The sequence below is a fragment of the Asterias amurensis genome, chromosome 8 (genome assembly GCF_032118995.1).
Source record: "Asterias amurensis chromosome 8, ASM3211899v1".
Classification (NCBI taxonomy): Eukaryota; Metazoa; Echinodermata; class Asteroidea; order Forcipulatida; family Asteriidae; genus Asterias; species Asterias amurensis.
Window position 1 is genome coordinate 12,822,454 of NC_092655.1, and position 26,021 is coordinate 12,848,474.

Here is a 26,021-nt window from a genome sequence, read left to right on the forward strand (position 1 = left end):
TTCTACTTTTAAAATATCTGTCTAATCATATGCATTTTATAACAAACGGTTACAGAACGCTTTTCAAAGACCAACTCGACCGATCCAAGGCAACGTGTTCCTTTAACCTGTTTCTGCTAGGCAATAATAGTTTGTGCTAAGAAAGTTTTGTGATGCAGGCTTTTTGAAATTGGGCTCTGGTGTGGTATTGAGGAGTTGTTTTATGAGATACTGATGGCATCTGTTTGTTTATCTGCCCAATTATTCTTTGGTAACACACAATGTAGGTCACTGGGAGACCAACTAAGGTGTGGCTAGAAATTATGGGATAACATGAACTAATGAATACTCCCAATTTTGATATCATTGAGCTGTCAAAGATGATGTATTTAAACATTAAAAAAAGGACGAAAATATATTTTTGAGAGGACGAACAAAGCCCTGGCAAAATCCCTACAAGTGGAACGTGTTCCTTGTCATCCCCAAGCTATGTATCCCTAGATCTACATAAAAAAACATAGAACAATTCAATTACTATCATTTGCCAAACACATATATTCTCATTCACATTTTTACAGTTTTTTTTTTATGACTTACTGATTCTACAATTTATCGTACAGAAAGGATGAAGATAAATAAGTAAAATTTGGACATCAGTGGAGGCGATAAGTTAAAGGCACAGAATAATTAGAACAATAGACGTACTAGTCAAGGTCATTAGCATAACAATACTATCAACCATGCATTGTTTTTTTAAGTACACATAAAAGAAAGCAAACTCACCAAAAAAATCAACAAATTAAAAGTTTAAACATAAATAAAGGTTTTTCTCTTTTAAGGAATGGAAAGGTTCTCCAGCAAGGCAGGACTTCAAAACAACCAGAAATGTTACAAAAATACAAAAAGCAATCACTAAAACCAAACTACACCAAAGTCAAAGCTAAAGAGTTGCTACATGTAGATTGGTTTCAAGCGTCAAGACTATGAACATGTTGCTTTATCAAACCTTTATCACAATTCATATTCAATTCTTGTTTGATATTCCATTAAGTTGCATCTCTTGTCCCACTCTTTGTAACAAGGGGGGGGGGGGGGGGGGGGGTAATGTTGAAGAAGAAAAACCAAAACATGCTTTCATGAAAACCTTTGGGCAAATTTGTCTAGTTCAAAGCTGGAATAAAATTGAGTGGGTTTTGTCCCACCCAGTCTACGAATATCAATACGACTGACCTGGGGCCAATGTTATAAAGCTGTTGCTGTTAAGCAGAAAGTAATGCTTAGCAGCTGTTAAGCAGAAAATACTGCTTAGCGAATTTATTTGAGCTAAAATGAGTGGGGCACCAGTTGCAACAGTGCAAACCTTTTATAAAGTTTTGGCTGGTAACCAGTTTCTTTTAAGCAATATTTGTCTGTGCTTAGCAAGGCTTACAGGCTTTATGAAATTTATTTGAGCTAAAATGAGTGGGGCACCAGTTGCAACAGTGCAAACCTTTTATAAAGTTTTGGCTGGTAACCAGTTTCTTTTAAGCAATATTTGTCTGTGCTTAGCAAGGCTTACAGGCTTTATGAAATTTATTTGAGCTAAAATGAGTGGGGCACCAGTTGCAACAGTGCAAACCTTTTATAAAGTTTTGGCTGGTAACCAGTTTCTTTTAAGCAATATTACTCTGTGCTTAGCAAGGCTTACAGGCTTTATGAAATTGGGCCATGGGTAAAATTGGGATATTTGAGTACCCTGTGTGATAAGTAGATTGTATTGGGTAGAGACCATATAATGCCAATGTACATGTACAGTTATAGCTTGAACATCGAATCACAGATGATGAATCAAACAGTTAAATAAAAAATAAATAGAAACTATGAAAAACATGTTACACACAAGTAACAAAGAATACAATAGATGCAACTGTCAGACAATAGCTTTTATGAGACAAGAGCAGTCACACAATAAGTTTTAGAAATATCAACCCAGCTGTTACAATAAATTATTTCCTATGATCTGTGACGTTAATTAATTTTAAATTCTCAAATTCAGAAACTGAGGCCCAAACACACTTCAAATAGTTATGAAAATACAAATATGAATCCATTTAACTTAAGTACAGTTGTGAAAACTTGGTATATTAATACTGTTCTTTGGTTGAATGAAAAAAAATAACACAAAACACACCAATAATTCAATCACACCAAGTATAGGACTGAACCAGTCAATCCATACGTATAATTTAAAACTTGCTAAAATAGGATTTTTTTTTCTGATTTTTTTTTTATATGATAGTATACTTTTTGACACATTGCACATTCAATTATATCTACAAGTTTATATAATTACTTTCTAGTTTAAGTGTAAAGCCAGATTGCAATTACTTGGGTTTGCTGTCTTTGACAGTATGAATTTCCTGAACAGAAAACAGAAAACTTTCCACCTCTTTGATATCTACAAAAACCTAGCCAGGTTCCTTGAGTTCATCCCTCAAAGATGAAGCTTTGTTTTCCAATCCATTGGTTTACATCAATCAAAATTATATAATTTGGTAAAATTAGCCATAAAAATATACTCCGCTAATTGAATCTGTAAGTAATCTGTGTTTGAGTAACTCCATGGATATTATCAATCCAGATAAAATTGAATACCAACAATTATTTCATAATTGTTTTGATTGGGTTTTTTTTTAGGAGGGGAGAATGGAGGGGGGGGGTTCACAACTACACGAAGGTGTTCATAACAATTGCTGTTTATATCCCATCAACACATACACATTTCAATTTTACCACTTGAACCTTTGACTACACATAATTATTTCCATGCATTGTAAGTACATAAACCAACACACGTATTTCAGATAAACTGGAGTAACCTTATAACGTGGGGTGTACATGAATATTTTAAGCTAGCGTTAAACACTTACTGTAAACTGCATTGGATGGATAAGTACTGATTTTAAAAAAGTAAAATGTTTAAAGGCTGTGCATTTGGTGTTAAAAACTGAAGAAATTTTCAGCAAGTTATAATAAAAATTAGAAAAAGCTCCATTGGCTGTACTAGTGTTCTAATTCTATGGTTGAACAAATTAGGCAAAGATTGTGTAGCACCTAAGATGTGCAACTCAGCCTGAAATGTTAAGCATGTACTGGACGCCATTTTAGTAAGCAACTCTTTTTATGTAACGGTACATCAGTGCAGACAGTGAGCATTGCTATCAATGCTGCACAAAAATATTTGCTTACTGAAATGGTGCTCATGCTCCTCAGCTCCTGTTATCCATCTTGGAACTTGCAGTGCAATACGATCTTTGCCTAGAAGCCTGGGCCCTCCTAGAACTGCTTAAGCACAAAATGGGTGATCCTCTCACATATTTATAATCTCTTCACATCATTTCTAGTTTAAAAATTTACCATAGCCTTTTCTCAAGTAACGTTGACCCCCATTGAATTACTAAGGTCATTCAATTTACTGATGAGCAGGGTTTGTGCATGATCCAATCAAGTCAACTATTTTGGAAAAGGAGTTACATGAAGATAACAGGTGTGAGTTGCCAGACAAAAAGGATGTTTTATTTTAGCCTCTTTCTTTAATGGAGCTTTCACATAATGAGGTTCTGGGGATTTTTTTGTATACAATAATGTAAATAAGTCCCAATGTCTATTATGAGTTGAAACAATGTAGATTACTTTAAGATCTCATAAGGTATCGTGTCAACTCGGATGTTAAATATACAATCTAGTGTCAGTGCACGAGGTATCTGTACATGTACGTTTCTCATATTACCATACTCTCTACTTTCAGTTACCAGACCAATGTACATTGTATACGCCTCTCTTAATATTCATGCATGACGTCATAATTCTTATCAAAAATGAGGCTATAGGCGTACGTCCCCCACCACTTGCAGTGGCTGCGCCCGGCCATAACCTCGTTTGGGGTTAGAATTGTGGCGTACTCATGCTCAAGAGCGGCGTATAGCATCAACAGCAAAGCGTTTCGTTCTAGTATGGTGGCAAGTTCAGGCATACATAATATTAATAGCAGTGCATACCCTGATACTGGAACCAGACAACAAATGTTATGGAAGTAAAGACTCACTAACATGCTACGTAAATCCACCAAAGGTTCAACTGAGAGCAAGTTCCGAGTGCGCACATTTAGTCGACTACGGACCAGCAACAGACATGTACAGTGATGCACTCACTCGAACGACTCGTTTGGAAGCGTAGTCGACCATCGGTACCACGGTATGCAATTTCCCTATAGTGTCACTGGTTTGCCTCTGCGCTTTACACTCGTTAGCATGGAACACGGCATGGCACGGGAAAAAAAATGGTCATGAGGCTGGTTCAAAATGGTCGACCACAGTAGTCAACCAATGGTCGACCAGCCTAGGTTCGAGTCAAAATAGTCAACCTTTAGTTAACTATGGTGCACAATCAAACTTGCTCTATGAGTACCTTGGGGACACTTAATAAACAGGTCGTTGTGACAGGGTACTAGATCAATCAGATCGAGATATGAGTAGGTATGATGCCTATTTATTGACAGCAGCACCAATGCCACCGTCAGGATTCCAGGCTAGCATTCAGACACCCAAACAGTAATGGTCGCCATTTCTGATTGCCATGTACCCTAAGATTTAACCACTCCTTGCGGTGTGGTACCCTGACTGTCTCTTCATCAAAGCCACTCTCTCCCATGTCGCTGCCATTGCCTAGGGATAAAGGATCTCCGACCATGGTCTGGGTAGTAGCTCCGGGTGGTAGTGTATCTGACAGGCTGCTCATACTGCCTGGGTGGGAACCAACACTCGGCGCTGTGCTGCTACTGTACTCTGAGTCTACAATCAAAACAAAATGAAAACATAATTAATGCTACTGTTTGTTAAAGGCACTGGTTTTAGTGAGAATTTAACTCTTTCTCACAAACAACATTACTTCAGAGGGAGTCTTTTCTCACAATGTTTTATATTATTTTTATCAACAGCTCTCCAATGCTCGTTACCAAGTCAGTTTTTTAGTTAATATTTGTTTTGAGTAATTACCAAACGTATACCTTCCCTTTAATAGACAGACAAATCAGCAAAAACCTAGCAGGGATGGGGTACAACAGGGCTCAATTTCATGGCTATCTTTCTAACCATATGCATTTTATAACAAACGGTTAAAAACGCTTTTTATAGACCAACTCGACCGATCCAGGGCAACGTGTTCCTTTAATGTATGCAGTTGAATTGAACATGCCGTTTGCTTTCACTTACTTGCGTCATCTCTTGTGGGAGAATTTAAACCCTTCCGTCTGGGTTGATGCTTGAGCAATGCCACAGCCCCGTCAAAGTGCTTGAAGACATCGAGTGTTAGCACACTCTGTCTTGTTTGGAATTCCAGACCGTTGGTGTCCGACATTAGCCAAGTTCGAACGAAGCTCAAGTCTTGCCCAAGTTGATGAGCTCCATGAATACTGCATCAGGAAAAGACAAATGCAGTATAAAGCTGATGACAAAAGCAATAATTCCTGACCCTTGCAATGAGGTTCAAGGACAATAGACCGATCCAGTAGGCTCCGCCCACGACGCATGCGTGAGCAAGAACACGTGGGGCTCCCCAATGCCTTCCTGCACAACTCTGCCGCGCGCGCCAAGATAAACGCCTGCATGTCGGACCTTACATGTATTTGTCGGACCTTCGTTGCGTGGTGATTGGTAAATACACAATGGGCGGAGCTTGGTGGATCAGTCTATTACTTGTGAACTTTCATGTACATGTTAGGAAAAGCAACCATTTCCGTATTTAAAGAGGAACTCTAAGGTTAAATTCAGTTTCGTGATGGATTCATTTTCCAATAGACCTTATGCATTACCGTCATCCAGCCGCCACTTTAGAGGTACAACGATGAAAAGGCAAATGAAACCCACAGCTTTGTACGTGTGGCGCACAGGTTGGGCCAATAAACAGCCACTTTTATACCTTTAGGTGAGGGCGCCCTCCTGATATGACATCCTGTGCATAAGGTCTTTAATTCTCTATCCTCGTGTGTTCAAATGGTGTACATGTCAGGTTATTTGATACTATATCTGAGTGAAATTTGAAACCTGACGTCACTGGATGTCAATAAGAATTGGGGTTTTCAACATTTGGAGACATGGGTTGAGCCCACTACACCTTGCTTCTCTTACTATGACATGAATCAAACCCATCACCTCATTTTTAAAAGTCAAGATGTTCTGACTATCAAGTTCTTTTATTGAAATTGCATTTTTACCAGCTTGTCAGCGAAAGTAATGCATGGTGGTCCCAGAAGGTTATGGGTGTGGCCCACTTTCCCTGACCAGTGTGGACTAACACTCCTAAGAAACTCTAATAGCTCATACACAACGCATAAAACGTCAACCGTACGTAATGTAATCCATTGTAGGATATAAAAATATCTAGAATATATGATTTACCTGAACTTTGGTTTTTCCCTCAGTACGTGTGCCATCCAAGTTTCCAACATGTTCGTTATGGCAACTGACACAACAGCAATTTGGGCTGATACTCTTAGTTTACTCACTCCCTCTACTAATGGCACCAGTATTGTGTTAACAGCTGCAGGAACATAGGGGTTGTGCTCAGTAGGCAGATCTGTCACCAAATAGAAAGGAAAAATAACTGTTGCTTGAAAAGTATTAAATTAGCATTCAAAACACAATGATTCTATTGTGCATTTTACTAATCTGACTTTTCTTCTTGCTTTGGTTCAAATTGAGTATCAAGGTTCAATTTTATTCCAATTTTAATACTTTAAAGTATTTTCTATTTGTTATGCGATCAAGCAGGGATATGGGATTTTGAGGCATTGTATGGTGAGGAATCAATATATATTTGGTTAGTGGTAACAACACCATGTGTGTATCTACTTGCCAGGGAGAGTTTGTTCTTTAGAGAACTGTCTTGCTATTTATTTTAATACCGCGGAGTAGATTTTTAGGGAGAACTGCCTGCTTTTTAACCAGGTTATTAGTTATTTTTTTACAAAATTGAAAAGAGCATACAAAGCTTTAATGCTGTTAAAACTCCATACATTGTACCTTCTTTGTTTTGAAAGTTGTTGAAGTAGAACCACCAACAAAGTCGAGTTGTTCGTTGAACATAAGTGGTAGGAAGGAAGTCGCCAATATAAATCATGATATATTTTATCACTTGAATTTAAACAATTTGTTTTATTTTAATTTCACCCTTGTTTTTTTTCTTTTTTTCTCCATAATGATATTTCCGACAAACGACTCATTCAGCTTGATCACATCTCATTCGGGATTAATTACTTCAATTTTCTTGACAGTAAACATCTTTAATCATTACCAATCCAATGTGACTGAATTGAACAAAACAAGCTCCTTCATTGTAACAATAGTTGCAGAATCCGCACTCACCGTCTGTTGTTTTCTTGCGCCATATCTTGCCCATGGGCATTCCCTGCTGCCAGACATCAGTACACATATGACTACAGTACTGACTGAACAAACCAAGCAGCTCACTGGACAGACACTGAAATGAGTAAATCCTGAGTTAGTCAACGGACCTTTCATTACATAGTGCATAAATACTACATGTAAACCAAAGTTTCTCTTTCATCGCATCATTCAAAAAGCATTGCCTGTTTATTTTTAACTAACTTTTCATTTTTGAACAATTTACACACAGACGATTCGCACTGCAAAGCTTGCGCAATTGTACAAAGACCTTTTCGCAAACACCCATTGCTCAAGCACCAACTTGATTGCTAGGTAGACAACCATGCAACTCATTCCATGCCTAATGCGCGCACACCAAATATTTGCGATAAGGTCAGAAGGTCTATGCAAAATTTGTAGCTTAATTAATTATAAAATGTAGACCTTCCCCTTGAAGGCAGCGGACACTATTATCCCTCAAAATAATTGTTAGCATAAAAAACTTATCTGGCAGCAAGCAATGGGGAGCTGTTGATAGTATAAAACATTGTGAGAAACGGCTCCCTCTGAAGTTAGGTAATTTTTGAGACAGACGTAATTTCTCACTCAAATAATTAAAGACTTCAGGCCTGAAGCATTTTATAATGCAACAAAGGTGTATTTTCTTTCATTATTTTCTTGCAACTGCGATGACCTATTGAGAGTCCACATTTTAACTGATTTATTATAATGCTTATGTTGGGATACACCAAGTGAGATTACTAGTCTTTGACAATTATCGAAGGTGTCCAGCCGTCGATTTCACCTCAGGACTAAGGACGAGTAAAGTTCTGTATCCTTAGGCGTTGGGACGGATTTGAATTCCAGATAGGATTAATCCTAGTGTTTCGTGAAATCGTCTGCCGAGCCTTTAAACAATATTTTTTTGTCCTTTCTTGAGTGCTAAAAACAAAACTTGAATATGAGTCTCACATGAAGTCTTGAGTTGATGGTGTCCAGCTGTAGTTTCAACTCCTCCAGTTTCTCCACCTCAGACTCCTTGGTAGGAGTAGCACAGCGATCAGCATCCTTAGAGGCGACCCCACAGAGCCATTGACAAGCTTGTAGAATACGTACAGACGAATCGATTGTCACCTATACGAACCATAGTAGATCTTTTTAATAGCTGTTAAATTTGCATTGGGAATAAAGAAATTGATTTGGTTTTACCCTCATTACACTGATGTGTGTTAGCGCTGTACTTTCCTCAAGTTCTGTAAAAAATAATCACAGACCTGGGTGGGATTCGAACCAAAGACCATTGCCAATCTAGAGCAAATGTCTTACAAACTAGACAACAGAGATTGCCTGGTAGTAATTTTATACCAAACGGTTACAAACGCTTTTCAAAGACCAACACGACCGATCCAAGGCAACGTGTTCTTTTAAATCCTATATTTTAGCAGCAGGTTCCGCAACAACTATAGATGTTAATTTTGCACCGGGGATAAAGAATAGTATTGGTTATACCCTTATACCAATATGTGCTCGCACTGTACTGTATACTCCGTACTTTCCCGAGCTTTGTAAAAAAAAAAAATCACAGGCATATTACTTGGGTATGATTCTTATTGAATGTATCGTAACACAGGATGTATTGGCACAACATACAGAACAAAAACACTTGGGACTTCTGTCAGCAAGAATACTAGGTTTATAGGTCGCCGTAATGTAATAAAGATTTCTTCCTGTTGGAAGCAGTGGTTAAAGAACCATGTTTGAATTACAATGTCTCAAACATCTGAACATTGCATACATGGTATTTCATACAGTTGTTAAGCAGAAAATAATGTAAACCTTATGGAATCTCGGCTGGTAATTGGTTTCTGTCAGTATTAAGCAAGATTTTTCTTTACTTAGCAAGTTTATATGCTTACATGCTTTAAAGATGCTATGTCAGATATTTTGCCGATTTGACCCAAAAATTTTGATTTAAAATTCAATAGGTATTTTGATGGGGGTCGAGAAAGTTACAAGCTTTCATTTGAGCCATTGCTCGAAAAAGTCCGCCCAATTATTAGTAGCAGTGAAATAAAGTGCTCAAAATTAGTTTTTGTCGGATCACGTGACCAATTCTTATGTGCTTTATAAGAAACGTTTTAAATTTTTGTCATGGTTCCTGACCATTAAAAGTAAAAGTCAAACTTTTTTTCGTTAGAGCGGGTGATACTCTTTGAAAAACCATTCACTCAAAAAATGCTATTTTTTTATGTTTGGGGCCAAAAATCTGACATAGCGTCTTTAAGAAATTTGGCGCACCCAGTTCCCATTATACCCAAGACATAGATAAGAAGAACTGTAAGAAGTCATCTTTACTCATGGTGTTCAAACAAAATAGATAAGGAATCTACTATTTCATCTTCCTGCTTATCTTTCAGTTCTAGTGTGGATGGCCTTATTTGGTTAACTATCGGATGTCTGTGGACGCATGGTTGGCAAATTTACCTTTCCGAATAAAACCATCAAAGCGATGGACTAAGCACCATATCGATTGACCAATGGGAGTGCATTAAATTGCTATAATGGTGATATTTACTGACTGTTTGGGCTCTCTAAAAAAAGGTCTCGCTGACAAAACACACAGTGAATTATGCACTCTTTATGTACATCATTGTATCTGTGGACTGCATGGCTGGCAGTAATAAACTGCATGGCTCCTTCCTTGTGGTCGGCTCTGCCCATATATAATGGAACACAATTTCAAATAGTGCACTGCACTAGGGGGGGGGGGGGGGGTAGTCACAGGCTATGTTCCAAGAGCAAGAAGTTAGACCAGAAATGGTTCAACTTTGCGAGCAGTGGAGTTGGGGGTCGGGGTGTCGTAAACAAGTGTTGTACCTTGCGTTCAGACAGCGCTACAACATTTAAACATTGACATACGGTATATTCACAAAACGCACGCACCTGGCCTTATTAATGCGAGCCTGTATACTTCATTTTCGAAAGGGTAAAGGCACCAAGGCATTTTCTCCTAGGTTAGGGGCACCCTATGAGGAAATTGTTAATATCTACTGGAGCGTTTTAAGGGCACTAAGGCAATGACCATGGGGCACGGAGGCAATCGATCTTTGTTGCCTCCGTGAAGTATCAGGCCTGTTGATGTATAACAGAGCTGGCAAATCTTCAAACTTTGCAATGCTACAGTTTTTAACAGGAATTATAAAGCATGGCATGTTTGAAGTACAAGGCGTTTTAGACTGTCCTTTTCCCCCAAATTCTGATGCCATTCCAAAGTGCTGAAATGCCTTGTGTTGTCCCCCATCCACCGTTGTATAATTTCCCACTGAGATACATACATACAATATACATGAAACAGTACATTCAGTCATGTAAAAACAGCTCACGTCTTTCTACGAGATTAGATTGTCACCATACAGGGTCATGAATAAATACAGACCTGTGTAGATACAATTGCTTCCATGCCCTTGGTCATTCAATGCTTTCGTGCCCCTTGAGCATGTTGAGATTGTTCAGTAATGATGTTCTCTTCCCTACAAGAGGTTCCGTTTAAAAAAGATCCCTTTCCCAAAGTATCAAGCCTGTCAATATTACAGTTATATAGCTCCAAAGAGGGAACAGTTTTCGTTAGTCAAGTGGTAGCTGGAGGCCATTTTCGGTCCAAACACAGCGTAACCCAATGGGCACCCTGTTGTCACCAATTTTTTTTTTTTTACACAAGGCTTCTAATCACAATTTGTAGCAATTCTCTCAATAGCCGGGTCGCCATTTCGGACACGGCTTAGGCTCTGCACAGATCTGTACCAGGCAGCCACCATCTTTAATACCAGGTACCCTGTGTGCAAGAGCAACGATAATTGCTGATTCTCATTATACCGACATGTGACCATGTTTTGTATCTATGGATTAACATTTGTGTTGGTTTGAATGAAGTAAACCACCAAGACAGCTGAGCTATGCCTAAACTGTGTTCCACTTGTACAAATAGATAGCAACTGTTCACGCAAACGTTTGTGATTGTTGGAGCAATTGATTGTCAACTTTCGTTATGTCAATATGGCAGTCCTCTGTATAATGAAGATGCCACACCATACATATTTTGTTTGTAACAAAGTTTGTTGCTATATTTTAGAAACACTTTTTTCTTCTTTTGTATGTACATCATAATATCATCTGATAAGTTGTTATTTCAACTCCACCTGACTGCGTTATCAGTCACCGTAAAACACATTACAATTAATTTCATGACAAGGAATAAATATTGTCTGCTTAAACCCCTTGGTAATCTTGTTGTTGTCTGCCATTTTGAAACCACGATCAACATCTCAGAAATACATTCGCAAATGGTTGCATCATCGACCAACAATGGCAGCACACAAATTTTTCCACTCCAAATTGTTGGCAAGTGTGCGCAAACGCAACTTTTGCGCAAGTGGAATGCACCCCAGGGGTGCGTTCCACTCGCGCAAACGTTGCCAACAGTTGCGCACGTTCGCCAACAGTTCCAAGAGGAACGAGTTGTTCGCCGCCACCGTTGGCGAACGTTGGCAACTTTAGGCGAACATACTTCGGAGGTGTTGGCGAGTGGTTTTTAAAATGGCGGACAAGCATACAGTATTATTTCTTTGTCACAAACATAATTACATTGTATTTTCGGTGGATGATAATGCAGATTTGGAATAACAAAGTTAATTAGTTGATGTAATGATGTCAAAAAAGGACTATTGCAGCAAAAACAAAGTTAAAAAAAAACTACATATATGGTGCGCGCCATCTTCATTTCAGGGCGTCGCCCTGTTGACATCGTTCAAAAGATAAAAAACGTTTGCGCGAACAGTTGCGAGTCGTTTGCGCGAGTGGAACGCACCCCAGGTGTCTATAATAGAGCTTACCTTTAGGTCACTTTGCGAGATAAACAGGAACTTGTCCACAGACCACGATGCCAAGAACTGCATGCTCTTCTTTTGGCACCATCTCATTGAGGCTTCAAGAGTCAGGATTGCCAAGGATAGCGTGTTCACAAGGGTCTGAGTACTGGGTGCCTGTATTGCCGGGGTGGCTCCATTCCTTGCTGTAAGACAAAACAAAAAACAAGCAATTAAATGCAGTGGACACTATTGGTCATTACTCAAAAAGTTTATTAGCATAAAACCTTACTTGGTAACAAGTAATGGGGAGAGGTTGATGGAATAAAACATTGTGAGAAACGGCTCCCTCTAAAGTGACGTAGTTTTCGAGAAAGAAGTATTTTTCCACGAATTTGATTTCGAGACCTCAAGTTTAGAATTTGAGGTCTCGAAATCAACCATCCAAAAGCACACAACTTCGTGTGACAAGAGTGTTTTTTTCTTTCATTATTATCTCGCAACTTCGATGACCGATTGAGCTCAAATTTTCACAGGTTTGTTATTTTATGTATATGTTGAGATACACCAAGTGAGAAGACTGGTCTTAGACAATTACTAATAGTGTCCAATGTCTTTAAGGCAAATTTTATATTGCTTCATTGTCTACTATATGACTGTATGACAAACAAAAATGGAAACATTTTCCCAATTCAGTGAGATGTACAAATTTAGGCTCTGAGTCTTTGTTTCAATTCTTTCTGAAAGATAAAACCAGAAAAAACTAAGTACATACCTCTCACATGATAACAATAAGCATTTCATACAAATGTATAAATCACACTTTCTAACATAATGTTAATTAAGGTACTGCACAAAAAGATTGTAAAAACATTGAAGCCATGTGCACAAAATTACACTCAATAACATGAATGTTAATAATGAGCAGTTAAACAGTTGAGTTTGAATTTGGTGGAGAGTTAATGTTTCAATGTCATAGGGCAGATTGTTTCACAAAACTGGTGTAATGAAAGGCACTCCATTGCCGTGGTGTCTATAGTTCAAGATGTAGGGACTATACGCCTCTCTTAATATTTATGCATGAGGTACGTCACAATGCTAACCCAAAACGAGGCAATGGGCGCAGCCACTGCAAGTGGTGGCGGACGTGCCCAGCCTCATTTTGGGTGAGAATTATGATGTCATGCATTAAGAGAGGCTTATGGGCCAAGTGGAGGATAATATTAAAGTGTGGCTGCAGTGTTTTTTTATATAATTTAAACGATTAAACATGACTTTTTAAACCTGAAATATTATTTTTTTTAATTTTATTAAATGCGCAAGTATTTTAAAAATGGTTTTCAAGAGATTAGGGTAACCCACCCCGCCCCTAAAAGGGGCATAAACGTGACGTCATGTCGGGAACCCGAGCAGTCGGGCCCCCTGGCTGTGTGCATATAGAGACTGTGCACTGTGTGGCCTGGTACCTAGGCGCGTGTAGTTAGGGACCAGACTCTTTTTGCCGACGATATGTTTGAATTCCCGACATGACGTCGATGGTAGCGGGGCGGTAACCATCCACAAAAGGGGGGGGGGGGGGCATGACTTATTCGCTAATTACGCAAGTGAGATATGTCAGGGAAAAAACAAAACACATTTTATTGAGGTTCAATACATATATCAGAAATAAATGACAGCAAAATTAACTGTTTTATTTTAATTCACTGCAGCATCCCTTTAAACAAAATTTGAAAATGTACATAAACGCTCCCACAAAAAATTAAAAATTTGGCTACAAGCCCATGAATAGGCATCGAACCTTGGCCGATAATTAAATCACACAAGATTTGATATTTTACACTAACTTTCAAACCTTGGTTTTGCTTCGGCTCTGAAAAAGATACTAGACCCTTTTGAGAAAGCAGTCAGATTGGACCTTTTGTGTAAGACTGACAAAAAGTAAATGAAATCTGCACCACAGCCCTTCCATTATACTTACATGCACCCCTTGGAAGGACCTTGCTCGCCGTGTGCTGATGCTCAGAAGCTGACAGGAGACTCAGCAAGGGTAACAGCGCTGCCTGGAACAGCTGGCAAGTGCTGCTCCCGTGGTGGATGGCGGAGGGAGCACTTCCTGGGAAGCATTTGTCTGTTGATGCAGAGGCAAGGGCTGCACATAAACCTACAAGTACATGTAGAGGGGTAGAAATACAAGACTTGATTACAGCTGGAAGGGGACACAAAGACTTGAGTACTGTAGGTGTAAGCATTCCACCTCTCCTGACTCTAGGCTGGCATTTTTTTCTGGTGAGGCACAAACCATCAGGGCCCAATTTCATAGAACTGAAACACAAAAAGCAGCTAAGCACAAAATTATGAGTTCCAGATGCCAGAATAAGGTATACCAGCCAAACTACAATGTCATATATACATTTTGTGGCTGGTATCTTGCTCATTTCTACTTAAGCCCGGTTCATACTTCCTGCGAATGCAAAGGCGAAGGGAATGTTGACATCACAAATTCACAACAAAAAATGCGCACCAGTTCAATTCTGCTCAACTCACTTGCAAATATCGCTGGAAAGGAGGGTTGTGACGTCAAATTCACGTCAAATTTGATTCGCATTCGCATGAACCGGGCTTTAGAAGACGCAAAGTGTCAAGCATTATTTTATACTTAAGCAGCTCTATGAAATTTGGCCTAGGACTTCAAATACACCTTGTGGGAGTAACACTATTTTCTTATTTTGGGTACTTGGCCCCTTCCCCCTGTTCATGCCCAACCAGAACAAGGCATTTGTCTGTTGGGGCAGGAGAAACGACTTAAGAATAAATTATAAAATAATTAACTTGCGGGTACAACCATTCATTAAATCTCTTTTGAGGGAGTGTTGTCTCTGAAAAGAGCCCATTTGGTCTCAACGTTTCAAACAGTATACTCTGCTTGTTTAAATAGCTCTTTTCAGAGCCAACATCACTCCCTCAAAAAAGATTTTGTACCCGCAAGTTAATTATTTTATAATTTATTCTTAAGCCGTTTCTCCTGCCCCAACAGACAAATGCCTTGTTCTGGTTGGGCATGAACAGGGGGAAGGGGCCAAGTACCCAAAATAAGAAAATATGTGTTAATCCCACAAGGTGTGGATGTCCTAAGCCCAATTTCATAGAGCTGCTTAAACACACTTTTCTTCTAAGCCGAAATGAGCAAGAAACCAGTCACAAAATGTATGTGACGTGGCAGTATACTATTTATAGTTTATTCTTTTAATTCACACATGCAAATATTCAAACGTTACTTCGGAAACAACTTCATATACAAGACAGGTACATGTACAGCATGAAGAAAGACTTCAAACTGCATCGCTACATGTATATCCCCACTGAAAAAAATATAAAGAAAGGTACGGGGGGGGGGGGGGGAGATAACGAACAGGGCATTTCTCTGTTGATTCAGAGGCAAAGAGTTCCAAAACACATGTCTAGACTCTATACACCTTAGGGGACTGAACAGAGACTTGGTTACCGTCTGGTACCCCCAAGCATTCCCACACCCTTCCCTCTTCCTACACTTGACTCTAGCTTAGGGCACCTGTCTTTAGAAGTGATGAGTACAAAATGCTCAGCTACAATGTAAATAAAAGGCTCAATCACCTTTATTGGTAATTTATTTCTCAGAGGTGGGCGTAAGTCAGCTTTGTGTGAACTTGTGATGTGCTTTGACTACATTGTTTCTTGAATTTGTATCTGCATTTTAAAAACAGTAGTACGACAAGTGCAAACTCAAAGCTTAAAATCGAGAGCATTACACTATATACAGAGCAATACAACATACAAGGGCATGAAGAGTTGAAGCATGCTCTAACTCTAACCAAATGCATGTGAATTTTTAGAAAAACAAATATTCAATGCACATGCGTGCATTGTACATGTACACTGTAGCATAATAATCACACACAAAATGTGGACACTTCCAGAAGCCTTGTGAAATGAAGACTACAAGTGATTATATTCTGCGACAATGCATGAACAAAAAGATTCAGTATTTGTTTTATATAACTCACGTAATGTACACGTACATGTAGACTTTGTCATTTTGAACAACAAATACAAAATAGATACAGAAACTTGTCCAGCCCACACGTTCTAAATAACGAGGACACGGCTGTGCCAATTGTTTGGACAAACAGAAAGAGAAATAATATTTTGGAATAGGCGCTGCCAAGCATCGCTGTGTAGTGGCCTAAGCATCCTATATTTATCAATATAGGACTCCTATATTGAATCGTGTCGCGGTAGTATATACATGGCAAAACAAAGTGTGACATGTGATGCCTGTTTCAACAATCAAATGACAAGGATCTATTTGCGAGGTTTGTACTGTTCAACATAGCCACAGACAACACATTTGACATTAGAGTGATGCTCTTTCTTTCAATACACACGTCACATTATATAAGATAGTGATGTGTGCAAATTACAATTGTTAAGAGTCAGTTCAGGTAAATAATTGACATAGTTGCTCACGATCAAAAAATGAATTTTTTTAATAATTTGTGGGTGGAATGGCCTTGGGGTGCAAGTAAACAAAATTGCATTTTCAATTCTATATATAGCCCGTTGCCATGGTTACGGCTCATTTTGTTTTTTGGCCATTTTAGGCCGATTTTGTGGTCTAAAAAACTGGTTTATAGCTCATATTTACAACTCCACCCCACCAAAATGCAACATTATTTCAAAAAACCTTTTATATCACTACACAGTATCATCCTTGGCCTTCCTTGAGAAAAAAAATTATTGCTTTAAATATCACCCTTGTGCTATTTTTGCATCATGAATTACAGTATGTTTTTAGAACTTGCAAAATCGACATTTTTACCCTATTTTCGGACCCCAAAATGTCAACTTGCCAGGGGTCTCAGAAAATTTTCCTTTCGGCTGTGATTAGGGCCAACATTGGTCTTTCGATATCTGGTGTCAAAAACTTGGGCAATTGTATCCTGTTGTGACAGTACTGCCTCAAAACTAGACTTTTTTCCCCAAAACGTGAAAAATGCCTTTTTAAGGGTCTTTTCACATAATATCGACATACGTGTCCACGGTAAAAAAAAGAAGGAATATTTTTCTTATACGTTGTGGATGGTAGGGACTTGGGGTCCAAATAAACAACATTTACATTTCAAATCATAATATAACACGTTGCCATGGTAACAGTTCATTTGTGTTTAGGCCACTTTAGGCCGATTTTGGGGTCTGAAAAACTGATTTTTAGTTAATATTTACAACTCCACCCAACCAAAAATAAAAAATAAAAAATTCATAAAATCTTTTCCATCACTACAAAGTATCATCCTTGGCTTTACTTGAGACAAAAAAGTGTTGTTATAAATTTCACCCTTGTGCTTTTTTAAGAACGTGCATTAGAGTATGTTTTTAGAACTTGCAAAATCAACATTTTTACCATATTTTTTGCCCTCCAAATTTCATTTTTTCAGGGGTCTCAGAATATTTTCCTTTTGGTTTTGATCAGGGCCAAAATTAGTATTTTTATTTCTAGTAAAAAAACTCGGGAAATTGTATCCTGATGTAACAGAACTGACTCAAAAATAGACCCTTTTCCCCAAAAACATAGAGAAATGCTTCATTTTGAATTTATAACATTAAGAAGTTAGTAATAATTCCATCAATCTGGCAGCTTTTCATAAGCACTCTGTAGGCTTAGTGCATTACCAAACATTGATCAGGACTTGTTGATGGCCTAAATCTTAGAATTTGCCCCGCCCCGGCCCCACCCCGGCCCCGGCCCGATCATATTTCTTGACATTGCATAAAAAAAACAAAGTTTTGTGAACAGCGCCTCTGTTCTGAAAGTCACGTTTTTTAATTCCCCTTGGACATCAAGAAAGGTTGTACTGTCTTAATGTTTTATTGGTTCTCAGAATATTTCCCTTTTGGTTGTGATTGGGCTATCATTATGGTTTGCATGTCTGCTGGGGAAAAACACTTTGGTTTATTGTATCCTGTTGTGACACTTCTGCCTCAAACATGGTAATTTTTCCAAAAACAATAAAAATGCATTTTGAAGTTATCCCTTAGTTTGAATTGATAAAAAACAAAAACGAGTATGCTTGTTAAAAAAATATGGCACTGTTTCCATGCTCTTTAAGTAACAAATAAAAAGTTTATAACCATGCTTTGCCACTGAAAGTTCTTGTTTTGTCATGACTACTTTACCTATGTACAGGTATGATTCACATTGCAAGAAGAGAAGTAGTGCGATGAGCATTCTTTACTATTCTTGTCTACATGGCCTTATAACAGTCATCTTGGTCCACTTCCCACTACCAAGTACCAAACTAAACATTTTCATCCCTATCAGAACAATGAGGCTCTAAAAGTGAGCAAGTACTGTATCCAAAGTATCTAAATGGCCATTCACCTGCTTTGGCCTCCTGTAAGCAGTTCCCCCATCCATGGTGGGGTTCCTTTCAATTGTACTGTTGCAAACAATAAAAGAGTTGGTTTATTTAACGTGATAAACAATTTAGCAGGTAACGTTTGACAATGTTTTTTGTTGATCGTTCTCAGAGACATATATAATAATTATGAATTAGTAAGATAGTGAATGGAAATAATAATCAAACTAGCCTGAATAAACTTTTGTTACTGCAAATGCATCTTACTTATTTATGTTGAGCAGGTGCAAGTATTTACAACTTATTTCAATGTTGTTTCATTAAACGAACACGTTGCCTTGGATCGGTCGAGTTGGTCTTTAAAAAGCATTGGTAAACGTTTATTACAAAATGCATATGATTAGAAAGATATTTTAAAAGTAGAATATAATGATCCACACAAGTATCACTCAAAAACATCTTTCTAACCATGCATTTTATAACAAACGGTTACAAACGCATTTCAAAGACCAACTTGACCGATTCCAGGCAACGGGTCCTTTTAAATGATCTCTTACGCTCATCTTGCAAATCGTTAGTATCATTGTTTTTAATAAGATCTTGGCAAACTTTTCCAACACTTTTAAGCGGGCTTTTTAATTTCCCACATTTGTGTTGGACATGATTGGATGCTCCAAACCATCTGCCTCAAGCACAGAAACTATATTGTTTATGATCTCTATCTCTATGAAAAAAGTTTTACATTTGGTAGCAGGCAGGGACCAAGGTGAGTAGGCCCTGTATTAAAGACAACTTGTAAAGAATGCTCATCGCACTCTACTTGCAATGGGAATCATACCTGTACAATAGGTAAAGTAGCCAAATCAAGAACTCTCAGTGGCAAAGCATTGGTTATGGTTTGGTTGGATACCATTATGTTTAAATAAAAACTTTGTATTCATTACTCAAAGGGCATGGAAACAGTGCCAGATTTCTAACATGCATGCATTGTTTTTGGAAAAATTACTATACTTAAGGCATGATCAGTCACAACAGGATACAATAAACACAGTGTTTCTACCCAGAAGACATGAAAACACCAATAACAACCGAAAGGGAACACTTTCAAAAAAAGAGGCGCTATTCACAAAACATTGTTTTATGCAATGTAAAGAAATATGATTGGGGCTGGGCCGGTCAAATTTTAAAATTAAGGTCATCAACAGTTCCTGATCAATGTTGGGTAATCCACTAGTGCTTATAGGAAAAGCTGCAAGATTGATAGAACTATTACTTTTTAATGTTAGGAAATCAATATAAAGAAAAAACAATTCAATTCATTTTTTTTTGAGACAGTACTGTTAACATCATGATACACTTGCCCAAGTATTTCTTACCAGAAATAAAAAAACAAATTTTAGCCCTGATCAAAACCAAAAGGAAAATATTCTGAGACCCCTGAAAAAATGAAATTTTGAGGGCAAAAAATATGGTAAAAATGTTGATTTTGCAAGTTCTAAAAACATACTCTAATGCACGTTCTAAAAATAGCACAAGGGTGAAATTTATAGCAACATTTTTTTTGTCTCAAGTAAAGCCAAGGAGGATACTTTGTAGTGAGGTAAAAGGTTTTATGAAATATTTTTGTTTTTTGGTGGGGTGGAGTTGTAAATATTAACTAAAAAAACAGTTTTTCATACCCCAAAATCGGCCTAAAGTGGCCTACACACAAATGAACTGTTACCATGGCAATGTGTTATATTATGATTTGAAATGTAAATGTTGTTTATTTGGACCCCAAGTCCCTACCATCCACAAAGTATAAGAAAACTATTCCTTTTTTTTTTTTACCGTGGACACGTATGTCGATATTATGTGAAAAGACCCTTAAAAAGGCATTTTTCACGTTTTGGGGAAAAAAGTCTAGTTTTGAGGCAGTACTGTAACAACAGGATACAATTGCCCAAGTTTTTGACACCAGATATGGAAAGAGCAATGTTGGACCTAATCACAGCCGAAAGGAAAATTTTCTGAGACCCCTGGCAAGTTGACATTTTGGGGTCCAAAAATAGGGTAAAAATGTCGATTTTTCAAGTTCTAAAAACATACTGTAATACATGATGCAAACATAGCACAAGGGTGATATTTAAAGCAATAATTTTTTTTCTCAAGGAAGGCCAAGGATGATACTTTGTAGTGATATAAAAGGTTTTTTTAAATAATTTTGCATTTCGGTGAGGTGGAGTTGTAAATATGAGCTAAAAACCAGTTTTTCAAACCCCAAAATCGGCCTAAAATGGCCAAAAAACAAAATGAGCCGTAACCATGCCAACGGGCTATATATAGAATTGAAAATGCAGTTTTGTTTACTTGCACCCCAAGGCCCTTCCACCCACAAAGTATTAAAAAAATCATTTTTTGACCGTGAGCAACTATGTCAATTATTTACCTGAACTTACTCTTACATGTAAGTATTATAAATAACATGAACGACTCTATGTACATGGGTTGTAGGCCCAAGCATCCAATAATGATCAATATAGGACTCCTATATTGAATCGAGTCATTGTAGTAAACTACGTACATGGCAAAATAAAATGTGACATGTTATGCTTGTTCCACCAATCAAATGACAAGGATCCTTATGTGAGGTAAACATGTGCATGTATGTATCAACACTTTTGACATTACAGTAATGCTCATACACATTTAAAGATAGTGAATATGTGTAAATCACATTTGCTCATTGCCTACCAGTCCAAGCGTTCAACTGTCAGTCCTCTCACTTATATCTTATTTGCAGACAATTAATTTCAAACTGACTTAAGGCTACTGCAAAGTCTAGAACTGTCTTCAAAAAAGTCCGTCGCAACCATGACAACATATTATTTCACTAATTATGTTCTCTTTATTTAGCAAATATATTCCAAAAAAAGTCTGCTCGTAACCATGACAACAAACTATTTCACCAATTATGTTCCCTTTATTTAGCAAATATACTCAAAAAAGGACCGCTCGTAACCATGACAACAAATTATTTCACCAATTATGTTCTCTTTATTTTAGCAAATATATTCCTGAAAGCAGAGGAGAATTCCACAAGAAATCTACGCAGAGTCCAAAGCATCTACGTGTGATGAGGCGGGCCAACCCATACAGTAGATTCAGGACAGTATAATAGCCTCCTCTGAATGGACTTTCTCAGATATGTACAAGCCACGTCTTGTGTGGCTCACCATTCCCCTGGCATAATTAACAATGATTTTTCCATGCCACAGGGTAATATTGTGCAGAGAGCGAATAATGGAGCCTGCATATAAATGCATTACTATCAGTCCTTGTTAGTAACATCATAACTTATCAGGCTGGTTTTTGTCCATCATCGGGAAAGAAATCCGAGGTGGTTGATGACCCATGTCAGAGTTACATTATTAGTAGTTTTATGACGATGATATACGCCACTCTGGTAGTGTAATGAAGCATGCCTCAAAAGTACACTTAATCACTGTAGCCTGGAAAGCTTGGGAAATCTTCAATTTCGGCAAAATTTACTTACACATCAACCGTGGCACGGTTGGCTTGTGCGTAAAGCGCTCGCCTCTCACCAAGGTGACCCCGGTTCGATTCCCGGTCGGGGCCATGTGAGTTGAGTTGTGCTCATATAACTCTATGATTTAGGCCTACATGTACCAGGCCTGCCTTATATGTAAGCCCTGGACATATTGGTAAGAAATCTTCCTAATCTACATGTATCTCAACATGTACAAATGCATCATCACAACCTCTAGTAACTCAACACCCAAACCTTTCAGACAAGTATTTCCATTCATTCGCTAAGCGCAATAGATTTGATACAGTGTGTACAATGTATATTTTTAGGGCTAGTATTAGCTCAGTTGGTAGAACTGAGCATGTTAAAGACAGTGGACACTATTGGTAATTGTCAAAGACTAGTCTTCACAGTTTAAAAAAAAAAAGTGAACATTTGAGCTCAATCGGTCGTCGAATTTGCGAGATAATAATGAAAGGAAAAAGACCCTTGTGTCACGAAGTTGTGTGCTTTCTGATAGATTTTATTTTAGACAGACTTTTTGTGACAATGATGAAGGAAGGCTGTTCATGATGGGTTAGGCTGGTCATGTTTCTTCCACATTAAATAAAAACAATAGAAAGGGAAATGGTTTATATTTTACTGCGAACTTTGTTAATGCTATTGTATGTAAGTTGCACTCTTTTAACATATGTACGTGTAAGGCTTTGATTACAATTTTGCTTATTCTTACTGGTGTGCAACAATACATTTTCTTAAACTTGTTCTTACTGGCATTTTGATTGGTATTTGCACTTGAACAGGCTGGCTCTGGAGAGAGCACAATACAAATTCAATCAATTATTATTAGAGATTCAGCACTACGGGAGATTGAGACAAGAAATTGTTGTGTTCATCCTCAACATACATGTAATCACCAACCATGACCAATTTCCGGCTGCAATCCTGTGTATATGGACAATGAAATACTGTCTTCAGACACATTTTCCTGCACGTTAAAGACTCCCTCTATAGACCATGTGAACTTTGTTTACAATAAGTATTCTGGCAGGCACAATACTGCACAGGTCATATGGGAAAGTGTCATAAATTCCAAATAAATCAAAGAATTATGAAAGTAAAAGCTGGACAAGTTTTGAGATGTGCCGCCCCCTTCATCACATCAAAAGTTGGTAGGAATTAGACAGTGCAATCTCCATAAAATAAAAGATTTTATGATTTCTTCCCTTAAGCTGTGTATAAACCGTGCCTGCAGGAAGTCAAGGCTCTGTGGCTCTTTTGTAAGCATGTGATGTCACAGGTCACATCGTCTATAAACCTCCCTATAGCCTCCATCTTTGAAAAGTTGATTTGCTTCTTAGACGTTTGGAATTGTATTGCATCAAGCGTTGAAATTGCTTCCTGGCAGGAGAACTAAGTCTATAGAGGGAGTCTTTAACGTGCAGGAAAATGTGTCTGAAGACAGTATTTCATTGTCCATAAAGTGTATAAACCGTGCCTGCAGGAAGTCAAGGCTCTGTGGCTCTTTTGTAAGCATGTGATGTCACAGGTCACATCGTCTATAAACCTCCCTATAGCCTCCATCTTTGAAAAGTTGATTTGCTTCTTAGACGTTTGGAATTGTATTGCATCAAGCGTTGAAATTGCTTCCTGGCAGGAGACCTAATCACAGACCACCGATGCAAGGAATTCACTTAAATGTCCCTGTTCTACGCAGACTGCTTCAGCAATGGCTTTGCATTGTGAGAGAAAAAGGAAAGAAAGATGGCTGATTAGTCTGTGTGTGACGTCATTTGAATACTATTGACAAACCAGGAGTAATGCATGTACTCATGTGGATATGAAGTCTTGAAAGAATCGTATACTCTGAGAACCGGGCTGTATGCTTCGTTTTCGAAAGGGCAGGTGCACCAAGACATTTTCTTCTTGGTAATTGCAAATTTGTATTGGAGCATTTCAAGGGCACCAAGGCAATGACCAGGGGATACGGAGGCAATCGACCAGGACTCAATTTCATAGAGCTCCTGTACACAAGCTAGCTGAGTGCACAAACATGCTCTGGATTTTTCGCCGATGATTCAAAAACGTGACCACCTTTTGAAAAATGAAAGTGTCCATCACATATTAGTTTTACTGTATTACATTCTAGAAGTAAAAAACAATCAAACGTTTCCTAAAAACCAATGGTTTACTTTGCCTATACGCCTCCCTTAATATTCATGCATGACGTCATAATTCTTACCCAAATTGAGGCTATACAGTGCACATCTGCCACCACTTGCAGTGGCTACGCCTACATGTATGGCCTTGTTTTGGGTTAGTATTGTGACATACTCATGCATTTAATATTCAGAAAGGTGTATAAATAATTTGCTTATGTTGAGTTGAAATCCTCCCAAAGTCAAAAAGACTTGCAGGACAAATTTTCAAAAAACACGCACCCCTGTCTCTAACTTTTCGCAAATTAGGTATCTGATTGACAGAGAAAACATCAACAAGCAGCTCCGTATGTACAGTGTTTATTGTGTAAGATGTTGATGTATCCAGCTCAATTTCACCATGAAACTGAAATATAGACAGCACACCTTCTGTATTGACAACTTCCCCTTGGGGAGAGAGTCTACTCAAGATGTGAATATGTCCCATTGGGCACACAATATTAAAGAAGTGAAGTCATTGAAACCATAGCATGATTATTATGTAACCCAGGGCTGTTATGTATAATTACGGTACATGTTTTAAATTGCTACATGTACATCATGTTTTGACAGAAATTGGACACTAATGGGAACTGTGTGCAGTTATAAATACATCCATATTCTTCTTTACTTTGAGGAAAATATGCAAATCACAGAAACAATAACAACAGTAACCGGGTAAGACACTGCTCTAGATTTGCAAAGGTTGTGGGTTTGAATCCCACCCGAGTAGTTAATATGCCTGTAAACATTTTTGTTTTCCATAGAGTTAAGGAAAGTACTGAGTGCCAACACACATCAGTGTGTATGGACATCGAGCAATGAAGAGACTCTTCCTTTGCTCTATGGGTAACATCCCCGGTGAAACTAAAACTTCCATCTATTAAACTGTAACATGTGTATATGAGTTTTAAACAGAGCAGATTTCTTTTTGCAATGTTTTGCATGTAGTTAGGAAAATCTACAAAATACAATGTTTCTCTTTCTTTTTGACAGATGTGTAGGGTTTCAGCTCCATCCCAGCATTACTACGCCATGTACACGTGCTGTCAGCTTTTGACAGTGTCTGTTTATACCCAATTCCCACAATGTAAGGAAAACGTACATGAGTCTCCAAGAGGTGTGAAAGTTTCAAGAAGCTGTTGGAAGTCAGCCATTGTGGCTAATGAGTCCAAATTAGCAAATTAGAAGGCATCTTGTTAAAGAAACATGTCAAAAATAATACTCCTATTTTTGGATAGCACTTAGGTATTTATAGATTGTGAAAATGTCTCAATTTCTTCATGGATGAGTAATTCTGTTTTACTCATTTATTTTTAAGAGGAAACCAAGGATGCCTTTGCAGTTTCCTGTTCAAAATTCAAGAAGGCTTGAGATTGTCAAAATATACAGTTGAACAAATTGTGAGAATGACAAAAATAGAGCCAGTGCCATTCAAGTTACTTTTGGGGAAAAAAATTCTGAGCGATTCTGAGAAGAATTACAACAACTCGGGTTTTATAACATTGTACCATAGCTGTAGTTGGCAACTACGTATGAGCAAGTTCGCAAGTTCGAAGTCGACCCGTGGTTGACTACTGTTCAGCGATGCGCAGAGACTCACTCACTCTAGTCAACAAATTTTCACAGGGTAGTTATTT

General features: G+C 38.1%; 1 protein-coding gene across 1 annotated transcript in view; it reads right to left on the bottom strand.

Moving 5' to 3' along the window:
* The window catches only part of LOC139940616 (uncharacterized), a 67,340-nt gene continuing 41,319 nt past the window's right edge, over nt 1–26,021 (bottom strand). The window contains exons 4-10 of the mRNA XM_071936956.1: nt 14,241–14,423; nt 12,290–12,468; nt 8,373–8,534; nt 7,380–7,494; nt 6,414–6,591; nt 5,229–5,428; nt 1–4,808 (exon numbers count right to left, since the gene is read on the bottom strand). Coding sequence (XP_071793057.1) covers nt 4,534–4,808; nt 5,229–5,428; nt 6,414–6,591; nt 7,380–7,494; nt 8,373–8,534; nt 12,290–12,468; nt 14,241–14,423 — 1,292 coding nt within the window. The 3' untranslated portion in view covers nt 1–4,533. The remainder of the gene's footprint in view (nt 4,809–5,228; nt 5,429–6,413; nt 6,592–7,379; nt 7,495–8,372; nt 8,535–12,289; nt 12,469–14,240; nt 14,424–26,021) is intronic.